Genomic DNA, 26,476 nt, shown 5'->3' with positions numbered 1-26,476 from the left:
CCAGGCTAGGGGCCGAATCAGAGCTGTAGCCACCAGCCTACACCGCACCCACAGCCACGCCAGATCCAAGCCATGTCTGTGACCTACGCCACAGCTCACAACAATGCCAGATCCTTAACCCACTGAGGGAGGCCAGGGATGAAACCAGCATCCTCATGGATACTACTCAGATTCATTTCTGCTGAGCTATGATGGGAACTCCTTAATTTTTCTTTACTGTGGCAAAATATACCTATCTATCATTTTTAAAAATTGACGTATAGTTGACTTATAATATTGTGTTGGTTTTAGGTATACAGTTATGTGGTTTTTTAATATATATGTATTCTTTTTCGATTATTTTCCATTAAAGTTTATTATAAGAGATTGAATATAGTTCCCTGTGCCATACAGCAGGTCCTTGTTATCTATTACATCTATAGTAGTTTGCATCTGTTAGTCCCATACTCCCAATTTATCCCTCTCCCCCCTCCTTCCCCTTTGGTAACCATAAATTTGTTTTCTATGTCTGTGAGTCTGTTTCTGTTTTATAAATAGGTTCATTTCTATTTAGATTCCACATATAAGTGGTATCATATAATATTAATTTTTTTCTGTCTGACTTACTTCAGTTAGTATGATAATTGTTGGGTCCATCCATGTTGCTGTAGATGGTGTTATTTCATCATTTTTATGGCTGAGTAATATTCCATTATATGTCTTTTTTATCCATTAATTTGTTGATGAACACTCAGGACGTTTCCATGTCTTGGCTATTGTAAATAGTGCTTCTGTGAACACTGGTGTTCTTTACAAATTAGAGTTTTCATCTTTTCCATGTAGATGCCCAGGAGTGGGATTGCTGGATAATTTGGTAGCTCTATTTTTAGTTTTTAAAGCACCCTCCATGTACTTTCCACAGTGCCGTATCAATTTACATTTCCACCAACAGGGTAAGGAGGGTACCCTTTTCTCCACACCCTCTCCAACATTTATTATTTGTAGACTTTTTGATGATGGCCATTCTGACATATGAAGTGATACCTCCTTGTAGTGTTGAGTTGCATTTCACTAATAATTAGTGGTGTTGAGCATTTTTTTCATGTGCCTGTTGGCCATCTGCATATCTTCTTTGAAGAAATGTCTATTTAGGTTCTCTGCCCATTTTTTGATTGGGTTGTTTGTTTTTTTCTCATTGAGTTGTATGAACTGTTTAAACATTTTTGAAATTAAGCCCTTTTCAGTTGCATTGTTTGCAAATATTTTCTCCCAGTCTGTAGGGTATCATTTATTTTGTTTACATATTTATCATTTTAACTGTAAATGTATAATTTAGTGACATTAGCAATTATACTCAAAATGTTGTGCAACCATCACCACTATCCATCTCCAAAATTTTTCATTTTCCCCAATAGAACTCTGTATCCACTGAACCATGACTCCCCAGTCCCCTTTCCTCTCAGCCCTGGTAACTTCTTTTCTGTCTTTGAATTTGACTACTCTGGTACTTTACACAAGTGGAATCACACAGTATTGTCTCTGTGTGTCTGGCTTATTTCAGTTAACATGAAGTTTCAAGGTCCATTCCTCCTGTAATATGTATCAAAGTGTTATTCCTTTTTATGACAGAATAATATTCCAATGTCTGGATAGACCAATTTATTTATCCATTCATTCATTGATGGACACTTTGGGTTGTTTCCATCTTTTGAAAAGCCCCTTGAATTTTATCTTTCACTCTCCTTTTAAACCTGTTTAGTGTGGGTTACTCTTTCCCAGCCTCTCACATAGGTAAGAAAATTCAGGGAGTTCCCATTGCAGCTCATCTGGTTAAGAACCTGACATAGTATCCATGAGGATGAGGGTTCAATCCCTGGCCTCACTCAGTGGGTTAAGGATCCAGCATTGCCACAAGCTGTGGCATAGGTCAGAAATGCAGCTCAGATCTGGAGTTGCTATGGCTGTGGTATAGGCCTGCAGCTGTGGTATAGGCCTGCAGCTGTGGTATAGGCCTGCAGCTGTGGTTCTGATTTGACCCTTAGCCCAGGAACTTCTATACACAGCAGGTGCAGCTGTAAAAAAGAAAAAAAAACAGGAAAAAAGAAAAGCAAAGCCATAGGGGCACTCTAAATTGTATACAGAGTCCCAAATAACCAAAACTACGAACTTGATCTAATGTCCACGGCTACAGGGGGAGCCCATGGGGCTGACTGCTTGGGTGGTTAGTGGAGTGTGGTCCAGCTCCTTTCCCCCTAAGACCTAGCATTTCTCTGTCCACCTCCAGCCTTTGGTAACCAAGGCTCTCACACAGCAGTGCTGGAGAGGGTGAAGGGAGACAGGGAGTGCTGTCCGGAGGGGCTTCCTCGTCCACGGCTGTTGTGAGTAGCTGGGCTCTCTCTGGGCCGTGAAGAGGTTTGATGAGGATTGCTTCCCTCGTGTGCACCTTTGTGGGCTCCGCATTAGGCTCTCTCATCAGGCTGCTTCTGCTGACACTTCCCGTACAGGAAGTGTCTCCCTTTCTAGGCTCTTGCCCTCCACTACCTCATCTCAATTCCTCCTCCAGTAATTCCCTTAACCCCTTTGAGGTTGAAATCTTTTTACTTGGGCAGTCCACCCTCTTAGGCAAAATCTCTTTTAAAATAATGCTGGAGTTCCCATCATGGCTCCGTGGTTAACAAATCCAACTAGGAACCATGAGGTTGCGGGTTTGATCCCTGGCCTTGCTCAGTGGGTTAAGGATCCGGCATTGCCGTGAGCTGTGGTGTAGGTTGCAGACGCGGCTTGGATCCTGAGTTGCTGTGGCTCCGGCGTAGGCTGGTGGCTACAGCTCCGATTGGACCCCTAGCCTGGGAACCTCCATATGTCGCGGGAGCGGCCCAAGAAATGGCAAAAAGACAAAAAAAATAAAAAATAAAATAATGCTAACATCCTACTTGGGGATTCCACAGTTGGGGCATCTTGGGGAAGGATGCTGGAAATTCCTAATGTAGGCCCTGTCCTACCTTACAAGAGGCCACTCGCTCTCCCAGGGGTGACTCAAGCCCCAGACTGAGTGATGTGTGATCTCCGCATGCCCTCGCTATATGTCTTGTCTCAAATGACAGACTCTCTCCTATGGCTTGGCAACCTGGGTTGCGGGGAGGAATGAAGCAGCTACACTTCAAAACCCTCTCCTAAAACCCTCCTCTTCAATGCCCACAACTGACCCTTTAGAGCCTCACTGGGGGTCCATTGTCCAGGTGGGGTTTAATAGCTCTTTGGAAGTTTCCACATGGTACCTGGCTCGCCCCTCACTCTGACATGGAGTATCCATTATGTCTTGGTATCATGAGTGACCACTATAGCGGAGGATCCATCTCTTTGAGGGGGGTCCCCTCATTTGTCCCAGGGCAGCCCATCTCAAAGGCCCAAACTCTACCCACTGGAGAAATGCAGCAACCAAGAATACTCAAAGTTTCGTTTTCTTTTTTCTTTTCTTTTCTTTCTTTTCTTTTCTTTCTTTTCTTTTCTTTTCTTTTCTTTTCTTTTCTTTTCTTCTTTCTTTCATTCTTATTAAAGTATAATTGATTTACAATGTTGTGCCAATTTCTGCTGTACAGCAAAGTGACCCAGCCACTTTGGGTCACTGTGTGTGTGTGTGTGTGTGTGTGTATATATTCCCTTTCTTATATAATCCTCCATCGTGGTCTATCCCAAGAGACTGGATATATTTCCCTATGCTATATAGTAGGACCTCATTGCTTATCCATTCCACATGTAATAGTTTGCATCTACCAACCCCAAATTCCCAGTCCATCCCATTTCTTTCCTCCCTCCTCCTTGGCAACCACAAGTCTGTTCTCTATGTCTACGAACCTGTTTCTATTTTGTAGCTATATGGACAAAACTATAAATTAAAAAAATACACACACCCCTATGTTCATTGAAACACTGTTCACAATAGTCAAGACATGAAACAAGCTAATCCATTGACAGATTAATGGATTAAGATGTGGTACAATTATACAGTGGAATACTACTCAGTCATAAAAAGAAGAAATAACGCTGCCATTTGCAGCAACATGGATGCAGCTAGAGGTTATCATACTAAATGAGGTAAGTCAGAAAGAGAAAGACCGTATGTTATCACTTATATGTGGAATCTAAAATATGGCAAAAATCTTTCTTTAAATATACTTTCTCTCCATTCTCTCACAGCAGATGCTCTATAAATATTTTTTGAATGGAATTGAAACAGAAAAAGCCAACTTAGACATATTGGGACAAACATCAACATGCAGTAATTAATGTCTTATTAGCTTTCCATTCAAGCAAAGGAGGAGCTGTTTGTCTGCATACCAGCAACATGGGTTGTCATCCTTCTGTTTAGTCTGAGGAGGAGTCACAAAGGACCAGATCTCAAGTGGCTCCTTCTTATCAAATCTGTTGACTTTACCATCATTTTTGTTTTTCTGGTCTCTCTCGATTCTGCATCTAAGTCTGTTTCCCATCCATCCCTTGAAAGTTCTTCCTCCCTTGGCTTGTACCAAGCTCTCTTATTCTCTATCTTACTTCTCTTGTCTCCTCCCACTTCCTTCTTGTGTGGATTCCCCATCATCAACTTTCTGTATTCTTTCACTTTGAAAATGTATTGATTTGGTCTTATTATCTCAGCCAGCATCTCAGCATTGTTCTTTCTGTGCTTCTACGTCTTCTGAAACAAAAACTCCTGCCGCCAAGATTCAATGTTACAAACCAGCCAACAACTACAGCTTCTCACAACCACCATGCATTACTGCCTAAGAGTCTATGGAACGTATGGGCAGTTCTGCTGGTCCTGGCTGCGTCTGGCTGGAGCTCACTAAGTATCTGAGGTCAGCTGGCTACTGGCTCATGTAGGATGGCCTTAGCTAGACATTGGCCCACTTCCTTGTGTCCCACTTTGCAATGCCCCAGTTCAGGTGTAGTCAAGTATGCAAGCATCGTCCCAAACCTCTATTTCCACCAAGTGTGTTACAGTCCCCGTTGGCCAGAGCAAGTCATGAGGCTGAAGCCAAGGTCAGAGTGCAAGGGGACCACAGTTACAGGGCAGAGGGCATGATTACAGGTGGTAGGAAAACTAAGAATGCTGATGCAATTAACCTAAAACAGTCCCGTTGCCTTGAGTTCCCACTACCCATACTCCTAGTCAAAGTGCTTGTTACCCTCTAGCTAAAGTATCACAGCTTCTGAGTTCTCAGCCTCTTAAAACAGCCTCATCTGTCCAACTATCCATCTTTCTATCTGTCCATTCATTCATTCATTCATTCAAAAACTTTCTACATACCAAGCACAGTGATAGATGTTGGAGACACAATAATGACCCCAAATAGCCAAGACGTAACTCTCAAGAGTCAGCAGATGAACCAAATAGCCAGAGGTACCACTGCCAGATCAATTTTCCAAAATTTCATTCCATCACTTTCTAGCTCCAGAGCTTTTGATGGCTCCCCCCCATATACAGAATAAAGGCAAACTCTTTATCCTGGACTTTAAAGTATGCCTTTGCTTGGCCCAAGCTTTTTATTTCTAAATGGGTCCTTCTCTGGTCCCATCATCAACTCCTCTCTCCCCACCAGGCTGGGCTTCTCACTATCTCCCAAGCAGGCTGAGTTTATTTCTGACCTGCCTTTGCTTCAGGACTCCGGTCCATCTCTACTGCTCCCCTTAGCCTTTTATCTATCAAAAGCATACCTGTCTGAGTTCCCATTGTGGATCAGCTGTAACAAACCTGATTAGTATGTGTGAGGGCACAGGTTCAATCTCTGGCCTCACTCATTGGGTTAAGGATCTGGCCTTGACATGAGCTGTGGTGTAGGTTGCAGACATGGCTCAGATCTGGCATTTCTGTGGCTGTGGGGTAGGCCGGCCCCTGCAGCTTCGATTCGATCGCTAGTCTGGGAATTTCCATGTGCCACGGGTGCAGTCCTAAAAAGACAAAAAAAAAAAAAAAAAAAAGGTGCATGTCTAGTGAAACTAAACGAAACCCATCTCTGCCAAGATCCATCTTGGGACTCCACTATGGCATGGCTGCAGGATTTTCAGCTTCACCATTTCCTCCTGACTCAGACACCATCCTCTGCTCAGCCTATGGTCTCTGCTCAGTTTTGTGGGCCAGACCCCAGATCCAGGCTAGGGTGAGACAAGTGAGGCCCCTGTGATGCAATATATAAGGGGGCACTCAGTTGTAGGGACATACAAGTTCATGGTCAACACCACCAACAGTCGGTGCTTCCTTAAATGCTGCGTGGTGCTTCCTTAAATGTTGCAGCCTGGGAGCCTCACTGGCCTCTCCAGAGTCCCAGCCCTGGCCACACCTGTCATTTTGGAATTTGCTCTTCATTTCTTGTGCAAATGATTCATAAGGTTGTGAGCCGCCTTCTGCCTCTCCCAAGGTTAGGAAATGCTCAGTTAAGTAAGGTGGCAGGAAAACTGGGATGTTCCTGATATTTGGTAAAGCCCAGGGAAAAGACTGAAAGAGACAAAGAATAAAAAGATAAAGGCAGAAATGGATAATTCTTCCAAAGACTAAGACACTTGAATTCATGTTGCGATCACAGGAATTAAAGGGAAGCAACACTGCTACAATATAGAGCATCCTTGAGAGGTATGCTGCTCATTGGATGCAGAGGGGCATTAAAATCATGAGCCTGAGTGGGGGGGAGGGGAAACCCAGTTATAATTCATATAGATGGGAAAAAACTCATGTTTGGGATGAGGATAAAACTATATACATACATGCATACATTCATGGCCATGGCCAAAGCCACAGCAGGAGGTTAAGAGAAAGAAGGTCCATCACATCATGGAAAGGTTGTGATTTAAAAAGAACCAGTCACAAGAGCAGTGATGGGTCTCTGTCTAATGAAGACAAAGGCATTGTCCTTTGTCAGCATCAGCTATAGGGAAGGTTTTCAACTCCTTCTTCCCCAGACCTCTCATTTAGGGTCCTAATGCCATGTCTTTATGACACCTGGCAAGTGCGAGTCTTAAAATTCACACATTAGAAAAGGTTAAAGGTCACCCACACAATTTGGTAAAGTGCATGTACCCTGAAAATCTTTTCATTGACAATGACATTCGTGCAGCCATAAGAAACAATATTCTCAAGGAGCTCAGAGTTTTTTTTTTAAGAATCTCAGATGATTCGGGTACAATTCCAGGCCTTTCAACCTTCATGAGATGGATTTTTCTGAAACCCCTTAGTGTCTGTTGAACAACTACCCTGAATTTCAGGAAGTTCTGGAATCCCAGTTCATACCATGCAGTCCCTGCAGGCAGAAACCAGTGCCTTGAGTTTCCATTTTCAGTGTAAATTTGAGAATTGCAAACAAGCATTGGTAGAATCCGAAAAAGGACAGGAAAGCCAACCGAGGGGAATGCCTCTGTAATAATCAAAGGCCATGAAAGCTCTGATGTGTCCTGCAAGCAAAGATCATCAATTGCCCTCTGATGATGGGACCTCATATGAACTCTCCTCCATTTCACCTCTCCATCATTCTTTAGTTCCCCTGATGCTTGCCAGCCCTCGAAATTTCCTTATTCCACAAGGAATCATATCTCAGATATAAGTCCTATGTGGGAAAGAGCATCTTCAATAAAACCTCTGCATGTATATGTGTCTTTAAAGACCCCAGGTCCCAGGGTGTTGTGACCGGCCATTTACCAGCAGCCCCAGAGACTGAGGGAATCATGGGTGGTGCTGAGGGAGCCGTGTTCTGATAGTTGTATGCAGCTGGAGTGGTATAAAAAGATACCTTGGTTTCTTCTTTCTCCTTTGAATAAACTGAAAACTTGAGAAGAAAAAGATGAAATCAGGACCAGACCTGAAAGACATCCTTCTTCCTGCTCTCCTCCCAGAAACCCAGCCAGGGTCTGAACTGGCAGCGGGAGGGGAAGGGAATTTAAGGAGGAGGAAATTAAAACACACACCACAAAGTTTAAGTGTGATATTCTGTTTCCTCAGAAGAGTTGATATTTTTTCATTTTGACATCTTGAGGTTCTGTAAGAATTTGCAGCCTGCCTCTGTAGGGCTGCATGATATTCTTCCAAAAGAACACTTAATTTAATAATTTAGTGATGAGCACTAAGGATTTCTTCAGCATCAACAGTAGGGAAGGTTTTCAACTCCTTCTTCCCCAGACCTCTAATTTAGGGTCCTAATGCCATGTCTTTATGACACCTGGCAAGTGAAAGTATTCAAATTAACATATTGCATTTTTCCATATTGAAATGTCAACCACAGGTCTCTTTCTTATTCCATTCAAAACCGCTTTGCATAGTCCAAAAATTATGGATCCTCCCAGGACCCCAGTGAAAATGGTAGGATTATGCTTCGGTGTCTAAAGAGTCAGGTGGAAATTTGTTAATTTGCCTACCACCAGGAAAATGAAGAGCAATTATGATAAAAGTCCAAAGTTCCCGAAGCCAGGTGCTTTGCTCACCCTGGGGAGACACATCTTTCTTTGCTGCACAAACTGAATTATCCAATCGTCCACCATCTAACCGATGTGAATTCTGCCTTCTAAGTAATTTTAGTTTTCTCATTTCCTTTAGTTTTCCCTGCCTGGATCTCATGCTAAAATTAACCTCAAGGTTGGAGGAACTGGAAAGTTCAGTACCTACTTGAAATGTTTTCCATCATTTGACCAAACCTCGAATACTGAACATTTCTAACATTCAAAGAGGGTCTGTTTAAGTTTTCCAGCTTTACCCTCTTGGTTTCAAATGGCACCAGGAGCAGAAGAGCCAAAAGGCTGTAAGGGGAAACTATTCCAAACAAGATTCTTGGCTCAAGGCAAGCCTGAAAAGATCCAGATGCATCTGAAAAAAGCAGCCAAACTCCTGGGTGCCTGTGTAAACGAGGCCTCTGGAGTCTGGGAGGTTTGGTTGTTACAAGAGGATACAGTGTAAGGCTGGGTCCCTTCTGGATCAGAGCACAGGGCCTGACATCAGCAAGGCTGTGGCTGGAGAGCAGAGGCAGATAACCAGTTGGGGGGCATGGGACAGCCCATGATGGGACTCCGGAGGCCACGAGCAATGCCGCTGCATGAAGACGTGCTATGTGTCTGGAAGAATTCACAGGATGGATGTGTTTACAAATGGCACATTAGGTGAAAACCGAGAGTCCGATGCTCCTGGAGGAGAAAAGCCTTCTGTTCACCTGTGTGTGGCCACCAGCCCAGCACAGCCAGCACACAGGAGCCTCCTACAACTGAGTGTCAAACCTCAAACTGTAAACGGGACCCAAATCCAGCACTGGAGTCCAGCGGTCCGAGTGGCAATCCAAAAAAGTCTGGGAGGGCATGAGCCAGGCCTCTTGGGGATTTCTGCCTTCTAGAAATATCCAGGGCTTACAAATTATACCAGGCTAGCAAGGTAGAGCGTTCAGAAGGCAGAAACTTCAGACCTTCCAGAAAGTTCAAAGGAAAAAAAAAGAATGTCAGAAATTATCATATTCTTTATTTCCAAATTCCTACAAATGCAAGACTTCCCTCTGAGCGATGCTTCTCAGACTTTAAAGTGTGTAGGAATCCCCCTGGGACGTTATAAAACTAGGGACTCTGGTTCCCTAGGCCTGGACTGGAGCCCAAGATTCCAATTTGTGACAAGTTCCTGGGATGTATCAGTTTTGCTGGCTCATACGCCACTCTCGAGTAGTGAAGTAGCTTCAAGTCTTATATGTGAAACAAAGGTCATTAAACGGCTTTTTACACCACTAGACAGCTTTCATCTAATGGGTTGGTTTCAATGCCTTTATAAAAAATCCTACGTCCTCATGGAACAATACATCTTTGTCTAAGGAAGTTTAAGAAATAAATACTGAAACTCTTGCCCGACTATAAAACAAAGTCTTAAATTTGAATTGTACTTTTATCAAGAGGGGCTTGTGCATAATTCAGCTGAGACCCACTGTGGACACATCATGGGAGCCCAGGAGGGAAAATTTTGACAGTTGGGTCTGCAGAGTTCTTCAGTAATTTTAAAACTTTGGATTTGCCAAGAGCAGATTACCGTCATTCCCAGAAGCTCTGACCTCTATGTCCCAGTTTAAGCATCATCACTGAGGTCATTGTCAGTATGGCATGGAAGTTTCTGGATAGCACTGCTGTTGGAACTCAAGGATTTAGAAAAGAATGGAAATGTGTGCTACGGAGAGATCACTTAACAGCCTTAACATCCTGGGATGTTCAACTACGTATAATTTGGGAGGACTCTTTCTGCTTCCATTTTCTGGCCAGAGAATTTTCTTAACAAGAAACATGTTCAGAGACAGTGTGTGGTAATCGTGTAATGAAAAAACCTGAGAGGACATTTGCATTGGATGGGACTATACGCAGAAATCTACACGCTAATTATAAGGTTATGCAAATATGCATCTTTCCACCTTCGCCAGTATTTTTATAGAGCCATTAAAAATGACACCTGAGCACATTTGCCTCCCCAAAGAAGCTGTAACCAATCTGAGCGAGGATGAAAACCGCCCTCCCAGTACTTGGCAAAACCACAGTCGCTGTAGCCGCGTGGGTACAATTCCCAAGCCTGCAGCCCAGGGTGTGAGTCATTTGTAGGAAGCAGGCAAGAGGGTGTAGGTCAGTGTACAAACTGAATGACTCCCGAATGGTTCTGGCTGAGATGGGGTTGAGTACCCCCCCAGGCAATTCATTGATGACACACGTGTCCTTTTGTCTTGGGCCCCTAAAGAAGCGGTAAGGCCAAGTTCACCAGGGGCCGGCTGAGCCTTTATTATTGTCATGACTTGGAAGGAGCCCAGGAGAGCTCCAACTGTTGCTTCGGCGAGTGCAGAGTTCTGTCCTGGCAGATAACCCAGAGGAAGGCAGCTCAGAGCTGGCTTGCCGGCCTTCAGACTCTGCCCCCTGGTGCCCCGCTGAAACTCCAGCTTCAAGAATGGCAGACGGTTACAACAAACCATGAGGCCTCAGCAGATCCCACCCTTACTGTTGGCTTTAACCTCGACCTGTCCTATGAAGACTCCAGGTTGAAAGATAAATATTCAGCATCCGCTAGACCCGCAGAGAGAAGCCGAGACTTTGGGCATGTAGCCGATGCCTGGAAACCTTCGCTGAAGCATCTGGACACCTAAAGCTAAAATGATCTGGGGAGTTTCTCAAATGAAATAACCCAAGGATTTAGCGGCATCACGCTTGAATTTCTAAGTCACTACTGAGTCTGAGCTGACTCTGAAGTGGCAGCTGCCTGTTACAGCACCGAGCTCCTAGGATCGTTCAAGGCATATGAAGTGTACAAGAAAAGAACCTGATACAGAGTTTAGCCAGATTTGACTTTATCTGGGAGCCCAGAAACATCCTGCTAATTATCTTAACAAGGGATTTGCATTGAGAGTTCTGTGTAACTCGCCTTGCCTTGAGATCGTCTTAAACTGGAGAGCTACATAAACGTCACAAAAGAAACACACCCGTTATCGTTCCTCTAAATATTAATACGGTGTCAACCTTGGGCAAGCTAACTTCACACAAGTCTGGGAGAAAGCAGTCTCTTGAGTTTCAATTCCTGCTTTAGTCATAACAGGAGTAAGTAAAAATCATGTCTATTCCTTTTCAAGGCCCTGTGTGCCATCACCTTTAAACATGCAATTGGGGTGTGTGAGGACGAAATGGAGAGGAGAAGGGAAATGGCTAGGGTTGGTTCCGATGGCACAGACGTCACAGAGTGTCTTTGCTGATTATCGCAGACCAGCTTGGAATCCAGGCGTGGCATTTAAAACCCCTCGTCTCATAGTTTCTCTTGACCGTGTGCATTGAAACTAGATACAGGGCACCTTGGAAGATGTCTGTGGAACAAAGCAAAAGAAAGTCATTAATGGGGAAAGGAGATGATTATCTGAGAACTTCTAAATGAACTGTACTTGATTTGTTAGCAGGTAAAACCAATAGGCAGGAAAAATAAATATGTGTGCCCAGAGTGGCTGGCCCACGTGCAAAAATATCCTGTTTTTAGCACTTCCAAGCAGGTGTGCCTTCTTCCTTAAGGTAGAAGATGAACTTTATAAAATTCTTTCATTAGCCTCACAAGAAGGGACTTGCTCTGGAGAAGCATCTCTTCTGGTTCCTTTATCTATTGTGAAGTCTTCTAAGTGCACTCAGAGTGCAGTTACAATAGTGAGGGGCTGAGGTTTTCCTACGGGTGTGAATTGCCTATTTAGTCGCATTGAACTTGAGAAAGCCAACACAGGGAACTTTCACAGATGAAAAAAAAAGTAAACGGTTGCCAGGTCACCACTCCTTTGACCCAAAATACAGAATCTGTCTGTTTTTTTTGTTGTTGTTGTTGTTCTCCTTTAGCTTCCTAATTTAAATGTGTGTGTGTGTGTGTGTGTGTGTGTGTGTGTGTGTGTATGGAAGAGGATACTGTTATTTTATCTCTTAATTGAAAAGAGGTCTACTTAGGAGTAAGAAAAACCACATGATTTGGGATTTATTTATTTATTTATCTTTTGTCTTTTTGAGGGCTGAACCCACAGTATATGGAGGTTCCCAGGTCAAATCAAAGCCACAGCTGCTGGCCTATGCCCCAGCCACAGCAACCCCATATCTGAGCCGTGTCTGCAAACTACACCACAGCTCACGGCAATGCCAGATCCTTAACCCAGTGAGCAAGGGCAGGGATTGAACCCACATCCTCATGGATACTAGTTGGGCTCCTTACTGCTGAGCCATGATGGGAACTCCCCTAATCTGGATTTTATTAAAGTGGTTTTGGAGTTCCCTTGTGGTGTGGTAGGTTAAGGATCCAGTATTGTCACTGCTGTGGCTCGGCTCACTGCTGTGGCTCAGGTTCGATCCATAGACTGGGGAATTTACACATGCCACAGGTGCAGCCTATATATATATGTGATCTTTTTATCACAAAATTAAAATGTTCTCCTTTGTGCAGGCTTTAAAAAACCAGTAAGTGGCTAGACTGTTTCAGGGGCTCGGACTCTTGTCAAAACATCTTCTTTCATATTGTTTTCTTTTTCTAGTTTCGCTTATGCTGTGATCGTCTCTACCAAGCGCTGAATTCTCCCGAGCTGAGGCCCAGCCTCTTAAATGATGGGACCCTCACATCCCGTCTGAGCAGCAGCCCGATGCCAGGGTTGAATTACCATTGAATAAGCAGCAATGAAATCTTTATCAAAATAATCAGGGGTTCCCAAAACCACCAAGAACAACAACAGGACTCAAGTTGTACTAAATCAGCAAAGACCATTGATATAATAAGAGACTGAGTCACATTTTTTTTCTACAGTCTCTCGCTTGCAAAGCCTACTCGGCTCTTTTCTTGCACAGCCTGGGGGAGGGCAGGTGGAGGGAAGGAAAGGCATTGCTCAGAAAGTTAAAAAAAAAAAAAAAATTGACATCACTGAAGTCACATGATTGGCAAGAACCAATTAAGATGGGCTGTGGAAAGGGGAACAGTTAAATTTGTAATTTGGGTTGTGTGAAAACTTCTTTGGGCCTCATAAACAACCACAGAACCACAAGTTGGGTAGCCTGGCAGTGTCAGAAGTCTGAGCCCAGCATAGTGGTCAGCAGGCAGGACCAATCACACTGGCTGCAAACCACAGGGTTTCATAGAACATCATCAAGCCACGGCCAAGACGCCGCTCTTTTTTTTTTTTTAAATCTTTAACAATTTGAATATTTGTCTTCGTGAAGGTACATTTTTTTTCATAGGGCTCGGGGAGCCCCAGAGGGGTTGAGGGGGAAAAAGAAAGATGTAGGGAGCCATGGTTGGGGATGAGGTTAAAACGGTGACCTCTCTTGGTTTTCACTCTGAAGGTAGAAGAAATCATTGAATCCCCCGCCTTCAGAAGAGGGTGCCTTTTCAGGAGGAAGCGATGGCTTCAGACAGCATATTTGAGTCATTTCCTTCATACTCACAGTGCTTCATGAGAGGTGAGTACACTCTGGGCTTTTAAATCTACTTTTGCTCAGCTTTGCAGATACTGAAGTGGCAGCCTGTTGGAACTCGGGGCAGAGAGCCCCTGTCTGTTTTGTGGGAGGAATTCAAACTCGGGCATATGATTACAAGGCTATTGGATTACTTATTCATCAGATGGCTGCTTTTCAGAAATGTTTTAAGAAATACCGTGTTAAGCTGTTGACGTGTTCCGTCGGTGCGTGAGCGCTTTGTCAAGTTCAAGTGAATTAGGCTGCTCCCGATGAAAAGCCTAGAGATTATAAAGCCTGCAGGAAGCTCTCTGTGTTTTCTTTGGTTGCCCCTGGCCTGAGAGGACGGTGGCTGAGTTGTCCTGAGTTCGGCGTGCTGTGTGGCCCACACCCCAGCCTGGCCAGAGCTTTAGCGGGGCACATGCACAGCTGGCCAAGGAGGGCTGGTGCCAGGGTGGTGCGGAGGCGGAGGTAGGCTTCCAGCCCGGGGAAGGAACAGCGGGGACAAAGTTGCAAGTCAGTTGTCTCCAAAAGGCAGAGAGTACAGTAGCCGGACAGGCTGGTCTAGGTTGAAAGCCCCAAGACGGGGCTGTGCTGGGTTACTCCTTGCAACCTCAGTGCAATGAAGCAGCCGGCATCTTTCAAGAGAGAAAGCAGATAAAGCGTACAGAGATCTCTCTCTCCAAGTGCAATGAAGGATTTTCCAAAGTCAAGTGTTTGTGGCTGCCGAAGTCACTAGATTGCATGCTTCCTAAAAGAAGTACCTGTCTGCATTTCTGCAACTGGTCTCTTGAAATGTGCAAAGCTATAGTTGAGCTCTAAGTGTGTGAGTACGTGTGGGTGCATGTGTGTTTTGTGCATCTTTGGTGGAGAAACAGGGCCGTGCTTAACCAAATGAAAATAATAACATAGAAATGTCCCCAAAGCATTGCAGTGTGTCGAGGCAAGCACTTTGACCGGTGCCTGCAGAGTGTGGCTTGATGGTTTGGCAGAGTTGAGACAGAGTGGGATGGATGGGATGGGGGGATAATTAATTTTCTGGCTACAAACTCAAGAGCACACCCCAAATAGTATCTGTGACTCATTATTTATTCATACAGCCAAGTGAGCAGAAGAATGCAGAAGGCAGAGGGCTGCCAGCCACTTTGTCACAACAAACGCTATTGTGGATGCCACAGAGCCTCTATGTTTCCGGGTTTCTTGAAATTTAAACACTTGGCAAAGATGTGTGTGTGTGTGTGTGTGTGTGTGTGTGTGTGTGTGTGTGTGTGTGTTGGGGGGTGGTGTTCAGGAGAAGGGGAAGAAAGCAAGTCATTAACCGATTCAAAGCTTCAAATTAAAGGGTTTTCAAGTGCTTCTTTACTGGCAGCTGAGGACATTTTAGTGAAGTTGAATCATGCGATGCTTATGAGTCACACATCCTCAGGGCGCTGGGCTCCCCAGGCAGAAACGCCAGCCACTGGTGAGAAGCTGTGAACGGCTCTCTCTCTCGCTGCATTTCCTCTGGGCCGCTAACAAGCAAAGGAAGCAATATTTGTAGAATTACAGAAAAAAAAAAAAAGATCTTCCTGCTTGACTCTTCTTTCAATACCCACTCCAACTCAGGAAGGCAGATTCAGGAAATTTTTGAAACGTTCCACAGGATGATAGATTGGAATTCCACGTGGGTGCTGGCCTGCCTTCTGTGCTTCCAGAATGGACAGAGATAGCAAGGGGACCTAGTGACCCACGTAGACGCCGGGAGAGAAGCAGCCCGGCAGCTAATCCAGCCCCTGCAGCCACTGCGTAACCTGGACTGTCACTCATGCCCCCCCACCCCAGGTTAGGAAATGGGGACAGTTAGCTTTCAAGGGGGGCCATGTGGAGGGGACTTTAAGACCACCACCCCCCAACCAATACTCAAAAGGCTCATAGGAAATGGGCCTTTCATGCCTTCCTGTCAGTAAAAAGAGCTCAGGGCCTTTCCTAATCTCTAACTCAAGAACATAATATTGAGATTTCATTGCAGAGAATAAAAGTGAAAACCTTGGCCATTTCATAGCTAACTTGACCAAGGTGATTCATCAGTCTGAGAGCTTATACTATCCGGGCTAACTGTCCACACCACTCCTCCGAGCTGGAAGGTGCCAAAATGTCCCGGTTTAGGGGTCCCATGTGGGCATCGCCTTAGAGCATGATGCCAAATGGTCTCCTCAAAGTTGGGACCTTTGTTTGCCCAGCCTGGCCATCAGTGGGACTCAGAACTGTGGTCCTTTCTCACTGCCTGTCATTTATAGTGCGTGTCCCCTCCCCAACTGCAGCTCTGAGCGAGCAGGGGAGGAAAAAAAAAAAAAAAAAAAAAAAAAAACACATCTTGTTGTGTTTTCTTCCTGGGATGGTACTTTATCAGTGCATGCAATTCTCACAGGAGGAAACCCATAACTCATTTTTCGCAAGATACCCCTGTGGAAGTGGGGGGGGGGAAGGAGGTGTGGGACCAAGCAAGCCATTGTTCCCTTCTGTGTGACAGGCAAGCGAGAGTCTGAGAGCCTAGCATGCAAAACAAATGCGGTCTACCACAGAGAAGGCCGTTCTTTTTCTATCCCACTGCACTGGGTCTCTCTGAATGCGCTTAGGCAAGAAGATAAGGCGTGGTTGTAATTCCCTGCAATGAACCCACGTGGCTCACAGCATGGAGTCCTTCCAGAACCTGAACTTGGGTCCCCTGGCCCGGGTTTGACGTGTGGGCCCTCAGGGCTGCAGCACACAGGGGGAGGAAGGACTCGGGCAAGTATGCATTTTTGCAAAATACCTCAGGTAGCCTTGCCCTTAGAAGTGGCTTAGTGGGCTATGCAAAGCCTGAATTCTAATATGCCTCCGAGTTCCTAGAACCACAGGTAAAAAATCTCGGTGAGGCTGACTCGCCGCTGTGTTCTCGAGGCTTCTCTCTGAAGGAATGGCAGCAGCCGAGGCTGACTGTGTGGGGCCTGCATCTCTGTGAACCGCTGTTTGCCACTATTTTTGGAGAAATATTTACAAAGACACTTCTGATGCGGCAGGAGATTTGAGATCACAGAGAGCCGTCGACATAACGCAGTATCAGACACCGTGTGAAATCTGTTATTATTTGGCTGGGGTTGCCCTCGCCAAGGACCACGGACTGAGTGGCTTAAACCACAGAAGTGTAGCGTCTCATGATTCTGGGGGCCAGAGATCGAGTGGCGAGACCTGGCATGGCTTTATTTTTTGTGAAGGCTTTGAGGTATCAGGAGGTTGGTGTCTTCTGAGGCCTCTCTCTCTCTTTTGCTTGTGGACGGCTGTCCTTACCCTGTATCTTCACATGGGCTTCCCTTTGTCCACGCACCCCCTCTGCCCTTCTAAGGACACCAGGCATATTGCAGTCAGGCCTGCCCTAATGACCTCATGTAATCTTAATTATCTCTGTAGAGACCCAATCTCCAAACGCAGTCACATTTTGCTGGACTAGGAGTTAGGAATAGAGGAATCTGAGGGGGACCCTCATATTAACATAAGAATTTGAGGAGGACCCAGGTCAGTCCAGAAGAGTGTATCCTGGCAACCCTGACTCCCTCTGACCTAAGAGAAAGCCATACTTTTCCTAAGTGCCCTCCTGGATGTGGAAAGATCAAACCCCAGTTCCCTCGTGTCAGGTGGCGCTTTACATTCTGAAACTGCCCACACATTTTGAAACTGAAGGGGGGCGGGAAAATGTGTTCAAATCTATCTAGACTCACAATCCTCCCCTTTGCCATTTAGCCTCTTTGCATGCTAAGAAACCTTTGAAAATGACAAGGCAAGTTTGAAATGTTTCAGCTTTAAAAGAGCAAAGAGCAGTGCCCCAAAGATGCCACCTCCTGGGCTCTGCTTCCTCCGAGGGACTGTCCCTGAGATCCCAAACCTCCCAAGACACAGGCCTCCAGTGGCGGCAGTGGGGCAGGGGGAGGACAGGTCGTGGGAGGCCCCACACCTGTTCATACTCTAAGGGAAGGCACAGTGAGCCTCTGGGAGTAGAAGCAACTTCAGAAGTGGCGGCTGAGCCAGGATCTAACCTGCCAGAAGCCTGGGAGAGCTTTGGGCAAGCAAGTTTGCAGCCAGGAGATTTCTCTCTTCTCTGGAAATACCTGCCCCTTCACTGAGGAAGCAAGTGACATTGGGGCCGAGGGAGGCCATTGCACAGAGAAGGGCTTGGGGGAGGGTGTCAGTCTTGAGGACAGAGTCCAAGAATTTGTAAGAACAGCCAGGACCAGAAAAGAGAAGGGGCGGGGGCTACACGGGGAGCACACACAGACTCAGTACAGTGATGCTCTTTTTTCTCTCAGTCTGTTTTTCTGGCTTTAGCCAAATAATACAAAGCAGCTTCTCTCTTGAGCCTCAGTTTCCTCATCTATGAAACAAGGATGGTAGTAGGACCTACAGTTAAAGTAGCTGCGTAGACTAAATTAAATAATGCACGCAGTACAGTCATAAAAAATGGGCAGTTAATGTCAGCCGTGGCTATTGATGTTCAATTTTCTTTTAAAAAAATTCTTTTAGGAGTTCCCATCATGGCGTAGCAGAACTGAATCCAACTAGGAACCATGAGGTTGCGGGTTAAATCCCTGGCCTTGCTCAGTGGGTTAAGGATCCGGCGTTGCCGTGAGCTGTGGTGTAGGTCGCAGACATGGCTCAGATCCTGCGTTACTGTGGCTCTGGCATAGGCTGGAGGCTACAGCTCTGTTAGACTCCTAGCCTGGGAACCTCCACATGCCGCGGGTGTGACACTAAAAAGACAAAAAGACAAAAAAAAAAATTTTTTTTAATTGATTTACAATGTTTTGTTACTTTCTGCTGTACAACAAAGTGATCCAGTTTTACATACATACACATTGTTTTTCTCACAGTATCTTCCATCATGTTCCATCACAAGTAATTGGATATAGTTCCCTCATGCAGGACCTCATTGCTTATCCACGCCAAATGCAATAGTTTGCATCCACTAACCTCAAACTCCCTGTCCCTCCCCCTCGGCAACTACAAGTCTGTTGTCTTTGTCCATGAGTTTGTTTCTGTTCTGTAGATAGGTTCATTTGTGCCATATTTTAGATTTCACATATAAGTGATATATATTTTTTTTGTCTTTCTTTTTCTGACTTATTTCACCTAAGTCATGAGAATCTCTAGTTCCATCCATGTTGCTGCAAATGGCACTATTTTGTTCTTTTTTAGGGCCGAGTAGTATTCCATTGCATATAGGTACCACATGTTCATTTTTCTAAGCTGATGCTCCATCAGGCTGTCTATCCTCAGAAAGGAGAGGTGGCAACACGCTGGAGGACCCTGGAAGAGACTCGCTGGAGACAGAGACCCAGGCGTTGAGGAGGAGGGTGGTGTGGAGGGTGAGAACCAAGAGGAGAGGGAAGGGGCAGCCAGGTGGGGGTCGAGCCTGGGCAAAGTCAGGGTGGCAGGGCCCCAGTGGGATGTGGGAGGTGATGAGCCCCCTCTTCAACCTCATGTCACCCTTGCTCTACTTGCAAGGACCCATGAAGAGGACAGACAAGAGAGGGCCCTTTATGTAACCCCACAAGCTTAGCTTGCAACATCGAGGCCAAAACGGAGGCCTGCGGTAGCAGGAATACTGACAAGTTTCTCCTCCCTGAGAGCCTGGTGTTGCTTGACTCTCCTAAAGCCCCTTCTTAATGGAAATGCCCTCCACCTGGTGGCCCTCCGCAGGCTCCTCGGCTCTGGGCATTTCTGACCAAGCATTTGTCACAGCAGTGAAGACACCTCAGTTGCTGGTTGGTCGTGTTGGGGGTGGGAGTAGAGGCTGCACAGGAAACTCAAGCAAATTTTTCAGTTTCTCAGGTGACTTCCTAGTGACCTAGATGAGTCATTAGGTGTCTCTGCGTCTCCTTTGGGTTCTGCAAAAGGGGCCGGTAATATTCTAGAGCGCTTACCGCCAAAGGACAGAGTTCCTGCCTGACATCTTTGAACGCGTCAGAGAGAGGGACCCTGAAACAAGTCACAAATGGTCTCGGTTTGACAACATGAAGCGACTAGGTTTTAAAATTATTTCCCTTCTGGTTAAAATTGTTAACATAGCTGTTTTTTGTTTTGAAAATGAATTATTTTCTGGTAGGAAATAGGGGTCCTACCCTTTCACACATGGCAGGCATTTTCCCATATTCTCTCAAAAGAAAACTTTTTTTTCCAACGCCCATTCTTCAGAGAACTCTCCAGAAGCTGCTCTGGTACCTGAACCTATCTTAATATCGGCAACACACTTTTTCTGAAATGCTTGTTCCTGAAGTTCCCCTGTCCCTTCTCCTTGGGGCTGCCAATCCCCTGCTTCAGCCTATTTTCTGAGTAAAACAAACCTCAAGCAATGTGTCTTTCTTGACCCTTCCCCACTCCCACGCCTCCAAAGTATGCTGTCCCACCCAGGTAGAAAGGGGACATTTCCTATAAGACCTTTGCAGACTGTGAATAAAGTCAGAAGGTGCTTTCAGGGAACAACAGTTGGTTCCTGAACTATTTGGAGTTCCTGTCCTGGCTCAGTGGTAACGAACTGGCGTAGTATCCGTGAGGATGCAGGTTCAATCCCTGGCCTCGCTCAGTGGGTTAAGGATCCAGTATTGCCGTGAGCTGTGGTGTAGGTCGCAGGAGCAACTGGATCTGGCATTGCAGTGGCTGTGGTGTAGGCTGGCAGCTACAGGTCCAATTTGACCCCTAGCCTGGGAACCTCCAAATGCCATGGTTGAGGCCCTCAAAAGACAAGATAAATACATAAATAACTTTTGACACACTGGAAGAGTAAGCTGGACACCCCCCTGGATGGCACAGACTTCCCTCTTCATGCACAAACATCCTTTTAACTTCCTGAATCTTTCCCTTCCCCTCTGTTCTCCCGATAACACTGAATGATGCCAGAGAAAGAAAGAAGGAACTCAGGTGGGAAAATAAACCCTGCATCCCAAAGGCGACTGAAATGATGCATATCCTTACAGCGACATTAAGAGCAGAAAGCTCTGGGGAGTTCCCGTAGTGGCTCAGTGGTAAAGAACCCCCAACAGGTATCCGTGGGGACACCAGAGTTCGCCACTGAGCAAGGCCTGTGCTCCATCTTTGGCCTTGCTCAGTGGGTTAAGGATCCAGCGTTGCCTTGAGCTGTGCTGTAGGCTGAAGACGTGGTTGAGATCCAGCAAGGCTGTGGCTGTGGCGTAGGCCAGCAGCTGCAGTTCCAATTGAGCCCTAGCCTGGGAACTTCCATCTGCTGCTGGCCTGGCCTTAACAAGACGAAAAAAAAATAAATAAATAAAAGGAGAAAGCTCTGGCCAGGCTTTACCGGTGAGAGCTGTGTTTGGCTGTACAGTACGGGAGATCTAACTGCAGTGGCTCAAGCAGCCGGGCGTTGGGCCAGCGCTTGCGAGGGGTAGTTCTGGAGTGAGTGGGCCAGGACTCGTATTAAGGGGCCGGGAGGCTCCTGTGTTCGGGTTCCACCCTGAGGCGGCCCACCCTTCAGGTCTGTCCAGGCAGGAAGCAGATGGGAGGGGCCTCCAACCCTTCTCCTTGTGGGGCTCCATCTTTCTATTCAGGAAAGGAAGCCCCTTTCTGCAAACTCCCCCTTATGGGTCTCGTGTGCCAGAACCATTCTCACCTGGCTGGAAGGTGCACTGGACAGTGGACTTTTCCTTGTCAGCCTGCAGAGGGGAAGGTGGTTGGCAATGAATGGCCATCCGGGGAGCCCAGAGCCGCATCTGCCATGGCAGACTGTCCCCAGGCAGATACCCCGGTCTTTCCGGGGGACGCCTTGTCTCCTATGTTCCCTGTGTCACCAGTGCTTTGAAAATACATGAGTTCTTCCTTTAGTCCTTCTTGGAAGTTGTAAGTGGATTCTGGGTGTTGTGGGTGTGATAATTTTTCTTTTTCTTTCTTCGCTTTATAATGAAGGCCCCTTCAAGTAAAGTTCTCGTAATTTTTTTAATTGAAGTATAGCTGATTTACAATGTTGGATGTTAGTTCCAGGTGTACAACAGATGTGTTTATACTCTTTTTCAGTTTCTTTTTCATTATAGGGTATTACAAGGGGTTGACTGTATGTCCCTGTCCTGTACGGCAGGTCCTCGTTGTTGATCTGTTTTATATCCAGTAGTGTGAATCTGTTAACCCCAAGCTCCTACTTTACCCCTTCCCGTATGCTTTATTCTTTTTTCATTTTTTAAAGTTTTACTGGCGTCTGGTTGATTTACAAGGTGGTGATCATTGCTGCTGTACAGCAAAGAGAGTCAGTCATACACGTACACACATCCATTCTTGTGCAGAATCTCTTCCCCCGTAGGTGATCACAGCATCCTGGGTAGAGGTCTCTGTGCTATACAGCAAGTCCCCATTGGCCAGTCATTCCATACACCACCATGTGCATGTGCCATGCCCTCCTCCCTCCCTCCCCCGACCTGTCCCCTTTGGTAACCGTAAGTTTGTTTGTTTCCAAAGTCTGCCTACCCTTTATGCTTGATTTTCTGAAAGCAAAACAGGGAGGAGATGGGATGGGGCAGGGCAGGGGGCTGGTTAAAGGGGAGTCGGGGTCACATCTATTTTCACGATCAAAACTCAGAAGCACACTTACCTCTCATAGTGTTAGAAAAGAAAAACAGCCAGCTTTGTATGGATGGGAGTGTTGCTTGTATCAAAGCCACTGCACTTGGCCCTGGGGTTGATGGATCTCTTTGTAACTGGAAATAGTTTCCTTTTTGCTCTTCCTCACTCCTTTGAATTCTCAAAACCCCACGGCCCAACAGCCCTACATCTTTTTCAAAAGAGAATTCTTTTCTACAAAATTTCTTGAGGGAAATTTTCTTTCAAGTCACCCTCCTTAAATTTACCTAAAGATGTTTCTATCTTTGATGGAAATACGACCACCAGATAATACTCCTCTATCTAGGAGAGAGAGCACTTATTCATACCTTATAGTCCTGCAAGTTACAGATTACTTTTGCTTTGTAATTACTGGCCCTATCTGCTTCTTGAGTCTAGATACAAATCTACCTCCCTAGAAGCCAATGCCTTAAAAAAAAAAAAAAAAAAAAAAAAAAAAGTCTTTATTCAGTTTTTCCCTGAAACAAGAAATAATGTAAATCTTTCATTTTGCTTTGCTGCAAGATCAGTATTCATTAAGAATCATTGCTTTTGTGGACAATGCTGTCCTCCAAGCCTATGGTCCTACTCTGCCTGTTTTCAGATTGATTTCTTTTTAAACAGTAGCTTCCCCTAGACATTTTTAGGGACCCCCAAGGTAAAAGGTCACCCCCAAATAGAAATCTCAATTGGCTTGCTGGGCTCGTTCAGCGGCTCTGCTGATTTCAAGACTGATGCTTCTTTGTGTAAACGTGCAGTCTGTGCTAAATTGACTCAAAGTCAAGGATTCAACATGTTAAGTCTTGAAACCACGTTTGTTGGGAGAACTATGTGACCCTGACATTATGCAAAGCTGCTGCTTACCTTCCTTACCAACTGTCTGGCTTTTGCTCCTGGTCTTTTGGACATCCTCTTTGAAGACTAGGGCTCCTAAAGTAAACCCTCTCTGATCTCTGATGGAGAATGGACTTATAAGAGCCATAAATCAAAAGTAACCTGAGAGCACCACAAAGCAAGCCTCTGTCCCCTCTTCTCCTTGAGAACTATATTGCTCCTGATCAGCACTTAAGTTCTTCTGAAAATGTGAAGTTCAGATTTTTTAAAAATTAGTAGTAGGAGTTCTCTTCGTGGCGCAGTGGTTAACGAATCTGACTGGGAACCATGAGGTTGCGGGTTCGATCCCTGACCTTGCTCAGTGGGTTAAGGATCCAGTGTTGCCGTGAGCTGTGGTGTAGGTTGCAGACGTGGCTCGGATCCTGCGTTGCTGTGGCTCTAGCATAGGCCGGCGGCTACAGCTCTGATTAGACCCCTAGCCTGGGAACTTCCATATGCCATGGGAGCAGCCCTAGAAATGGCAAAAAGACAAAAATAAATAAATAAATAAAATAAGATAAAATAAAATTAGTAGTAGATCCTAAAGAAAGATCTAGAAAATATTGCAGTAAAGTTGCCAGATAGGGATATGTTAAACAGAACAAACAAAAGTCAGAATCCTGGGATTAACAGATATGCACTACTGTATATAAAATAGATAAACAACAAGGACCTACTGTGTAGCACAGTGAACCATAGTCAATATCTTGTAATAACCTATAAATGAAAAAAATCTGTAAAAGAATATATATATGTGTATATAAGTGTGTGTGTGTGTGTTTGTATGTATGTGTGTACATTTGTATAACTGAATCACTTTTCTGTATGCCAGAAACTAACACAATATTGTAAATCAACTATACATCAATATTTTTAAAGAAAAAGTCAGAGCCCTGAGCACACTGCATGCCGTTCAGCAGTCACAGTCTATTGTGAGTGAGTTTTTTAAGGGAGGCTAAGCTAATTGTCAGAAAATCTCTCATTTTCCATGCAAAAAAATTTAACATGTATAGCCTTTGATGTTTATTTTTATTGTAGCCTCAAAATGTGCAAAAAAGAATGTAGACTAACTAAAACACATTAGAGTGCCATTTTTCCAGGAGCAGTTTCAACACCAACCACAGTTTGCTGCTTTATTACACAGCTTCTGTTTGCACTTTGAACTCCGTGCACCAGGCCCCTCATTCCACACCATCTGCAGGCTGCATCTGTGCAGCCCCATCCACCTCGCTAACAGTCACAGCTGAACTTGACTTTAACCCACTTTGAAAGTATACAATTTATAAAGTCTGAAACTGTCTTTAGGTATAAAACCCATGCAAGGGTCTGGAGGAACTGCAAGCATTGCAGGGGTTGGGGGGAATAACCATGACCTTCAGGAATTTGCTCTCTTGTCTCTGCCCTTTGCACCCTGGCAGGACTGGGTGAAGACAAAATGATCTAGGCATTGCCCGGTTATGAACAGAAACGCATGCAGCTGTTTAATTATTATAGAATTCCCTGTGCATGATGATCGGAATGGCCATGACTTCCAAAGTCCTAGAGAAGAGGAACAATTACTGAACAACCTTAAACAAATATTAGGACTGGGAAGAGGTGGGGTCATAGGAAGACGTACAAATGCCAACAAAGGAAATTCTGTTCAACTGCCAATCATCCCACAACATTACTTCACATTAAAAAAAAAAAGCCATGCCTCCTACATGCTTCCCTCTAGATTATGTTCTAAACAAAGAAATAATTGTATCCTAGAGGCGGATGATCTGTTTAAATAACAAATGAAGTACGAGACATATGAACTATGAGACATGTCTCATGTGATGCTCTCTAAGTTATATGTGTGTGTGTTTTCTATATATAGCTCCATATAGTTTCAGTTGGCATCTAAAACTATATAACTGTATAACTACATATATACACATTATATCTGTGTGTGTGTGTGTGTGTGTATAACGTATATTTACACACATATATTTTGGCTGCATCATTTTAGATGTCTCTCTGTCATAGGACACCAGAGACTTTCTCTTGACCGACGTCCCACTGAGGTTTAGTAACTGAGTCAGAACCAGAAGTTGGGTCAGCTCTGCTCCTGACCTTGGAGTTTCCAGAGACTGAACTTGGGTGGCTGATTCCACCAGGGGGTCTAAATAATTAACAGATCCCCCTCCTCATCCTCCTTAATTACTTTTCGTTGGTCAGACATCACCAGCTTTTTACAGGCTAAATCACTTCCTCTGCACGGGCCCATCAAGTAGAGAGTCTACACGGAGCCCTCAGCCCCAAAGAACTATCTTAGGTGTGTGTTAGGGATGAAGCAGGCTCCCGGGAGCCCCTAGTACTGGGGCAGGCGGGGCGCTCTTTCCCTCCCTGCTGTCTGGCCATCCTCTCTTACCCAGAAACCCAGCACTGACTTAGCTCAGCACCCGCCACGTCCCCTCCATCTGCCTTAGGCAATTTTACAGTTAACCACGTTGGTTTTGATGAGAATCTCTTGTGAAACCTGAGCGTCCAGCAGAACAGCAAGTGTACATGTTCACTGGGGGTGGGGGGGGGTGCGCAGGGATGGCTCAGCCAAGGCTACCAGCCTCCAGCTCCCAAAGGAACCTCTGGGAAGTGGGGAACTGCTGTCTCCAGACCAGATTTGAACCCACACTACAATTTCCTTCTGGAATATATGTCCTCACAGCACTCGGGATTCAAAGATCTTATACGCGGAAGTAGCCTTCCTCCGGAGAAATAAAGGCCTCTCTCCATCTCTCTGTGTCTGCCTCTGTTTCTCTCTCTCTCTCTCACACACACACACACACACACACACACACACACACACACACACGTGCATACTCATACAACACACACCAGTATTCAATTCCCACACCTCAGAGATTCTACCGAGACCTCTTCCCATGATGTATTCAATTCATTAAAGCTTCTTCTAGATGGACCAGGAACCAGTGAGCAGCAAGACAGTTGTGCCAAATATAAGCAAAACTTATAAAAATCTATGCATCTTTATTTATTTATAAAGCATATGTCTGTGCTACCATACTCATGTAATTATAGTATGTGCAGTGTACAACCA

The 26,476-nt window shown here is 45.2% G+C and overlaps 1 protein-coding gene across 4 annotated transcripts in view; it reads left to right on the top strand.

Annotated features, from left to right (window-relative positions):
• RUNX1 (runt related transcription factor 1) overlaps positions 13,414–26,476 on the top strand; it is a 263,814-nt gene continuing 250,751 nt past the window's right edge. Inside the window, exons 1-2 of one of the 4 annotated variants that reach the window (XM_021068412.1) lie at positions 13,414–13,677; positions 13,801–13,917. In XM_021068412.1, the coding sequence (XP_020924071.1) occupies positions 13,860–13,917 (58 nt within the window). In that variant the 5' untranslated portion in view covers positions 13,414–13,677; positions 13,801–13,859. Of the gene's footprint in view, positions 13,678–13,800; positions 13,918–26,476 lie in introns of those variants that run through there. The other 3 variants (XM_021068413.1, XM_021068411.1, NM_001246252.1) reach the window with 3 other exon arrangements.

Source organism: Sus scrofa, chromosome 13 (genome assembly GCF_000003025.6).
Source record: "Sus scrofa isolate TJ Tabasco breed Duroc chromosome 13, Sscrofa11.1, whole genome shotgun sequence".
In the NCBI taxonomy this organism is placed as follows: domain Eukaryota; kingdom Metazoa; phylum Chordata; class Mammalia; order Artiodactyla; family Suidae; genus Sus; species Sus scrofa.
This window is presented reverse-complemented; position numbering and strand designations above follow the sequence as displayed.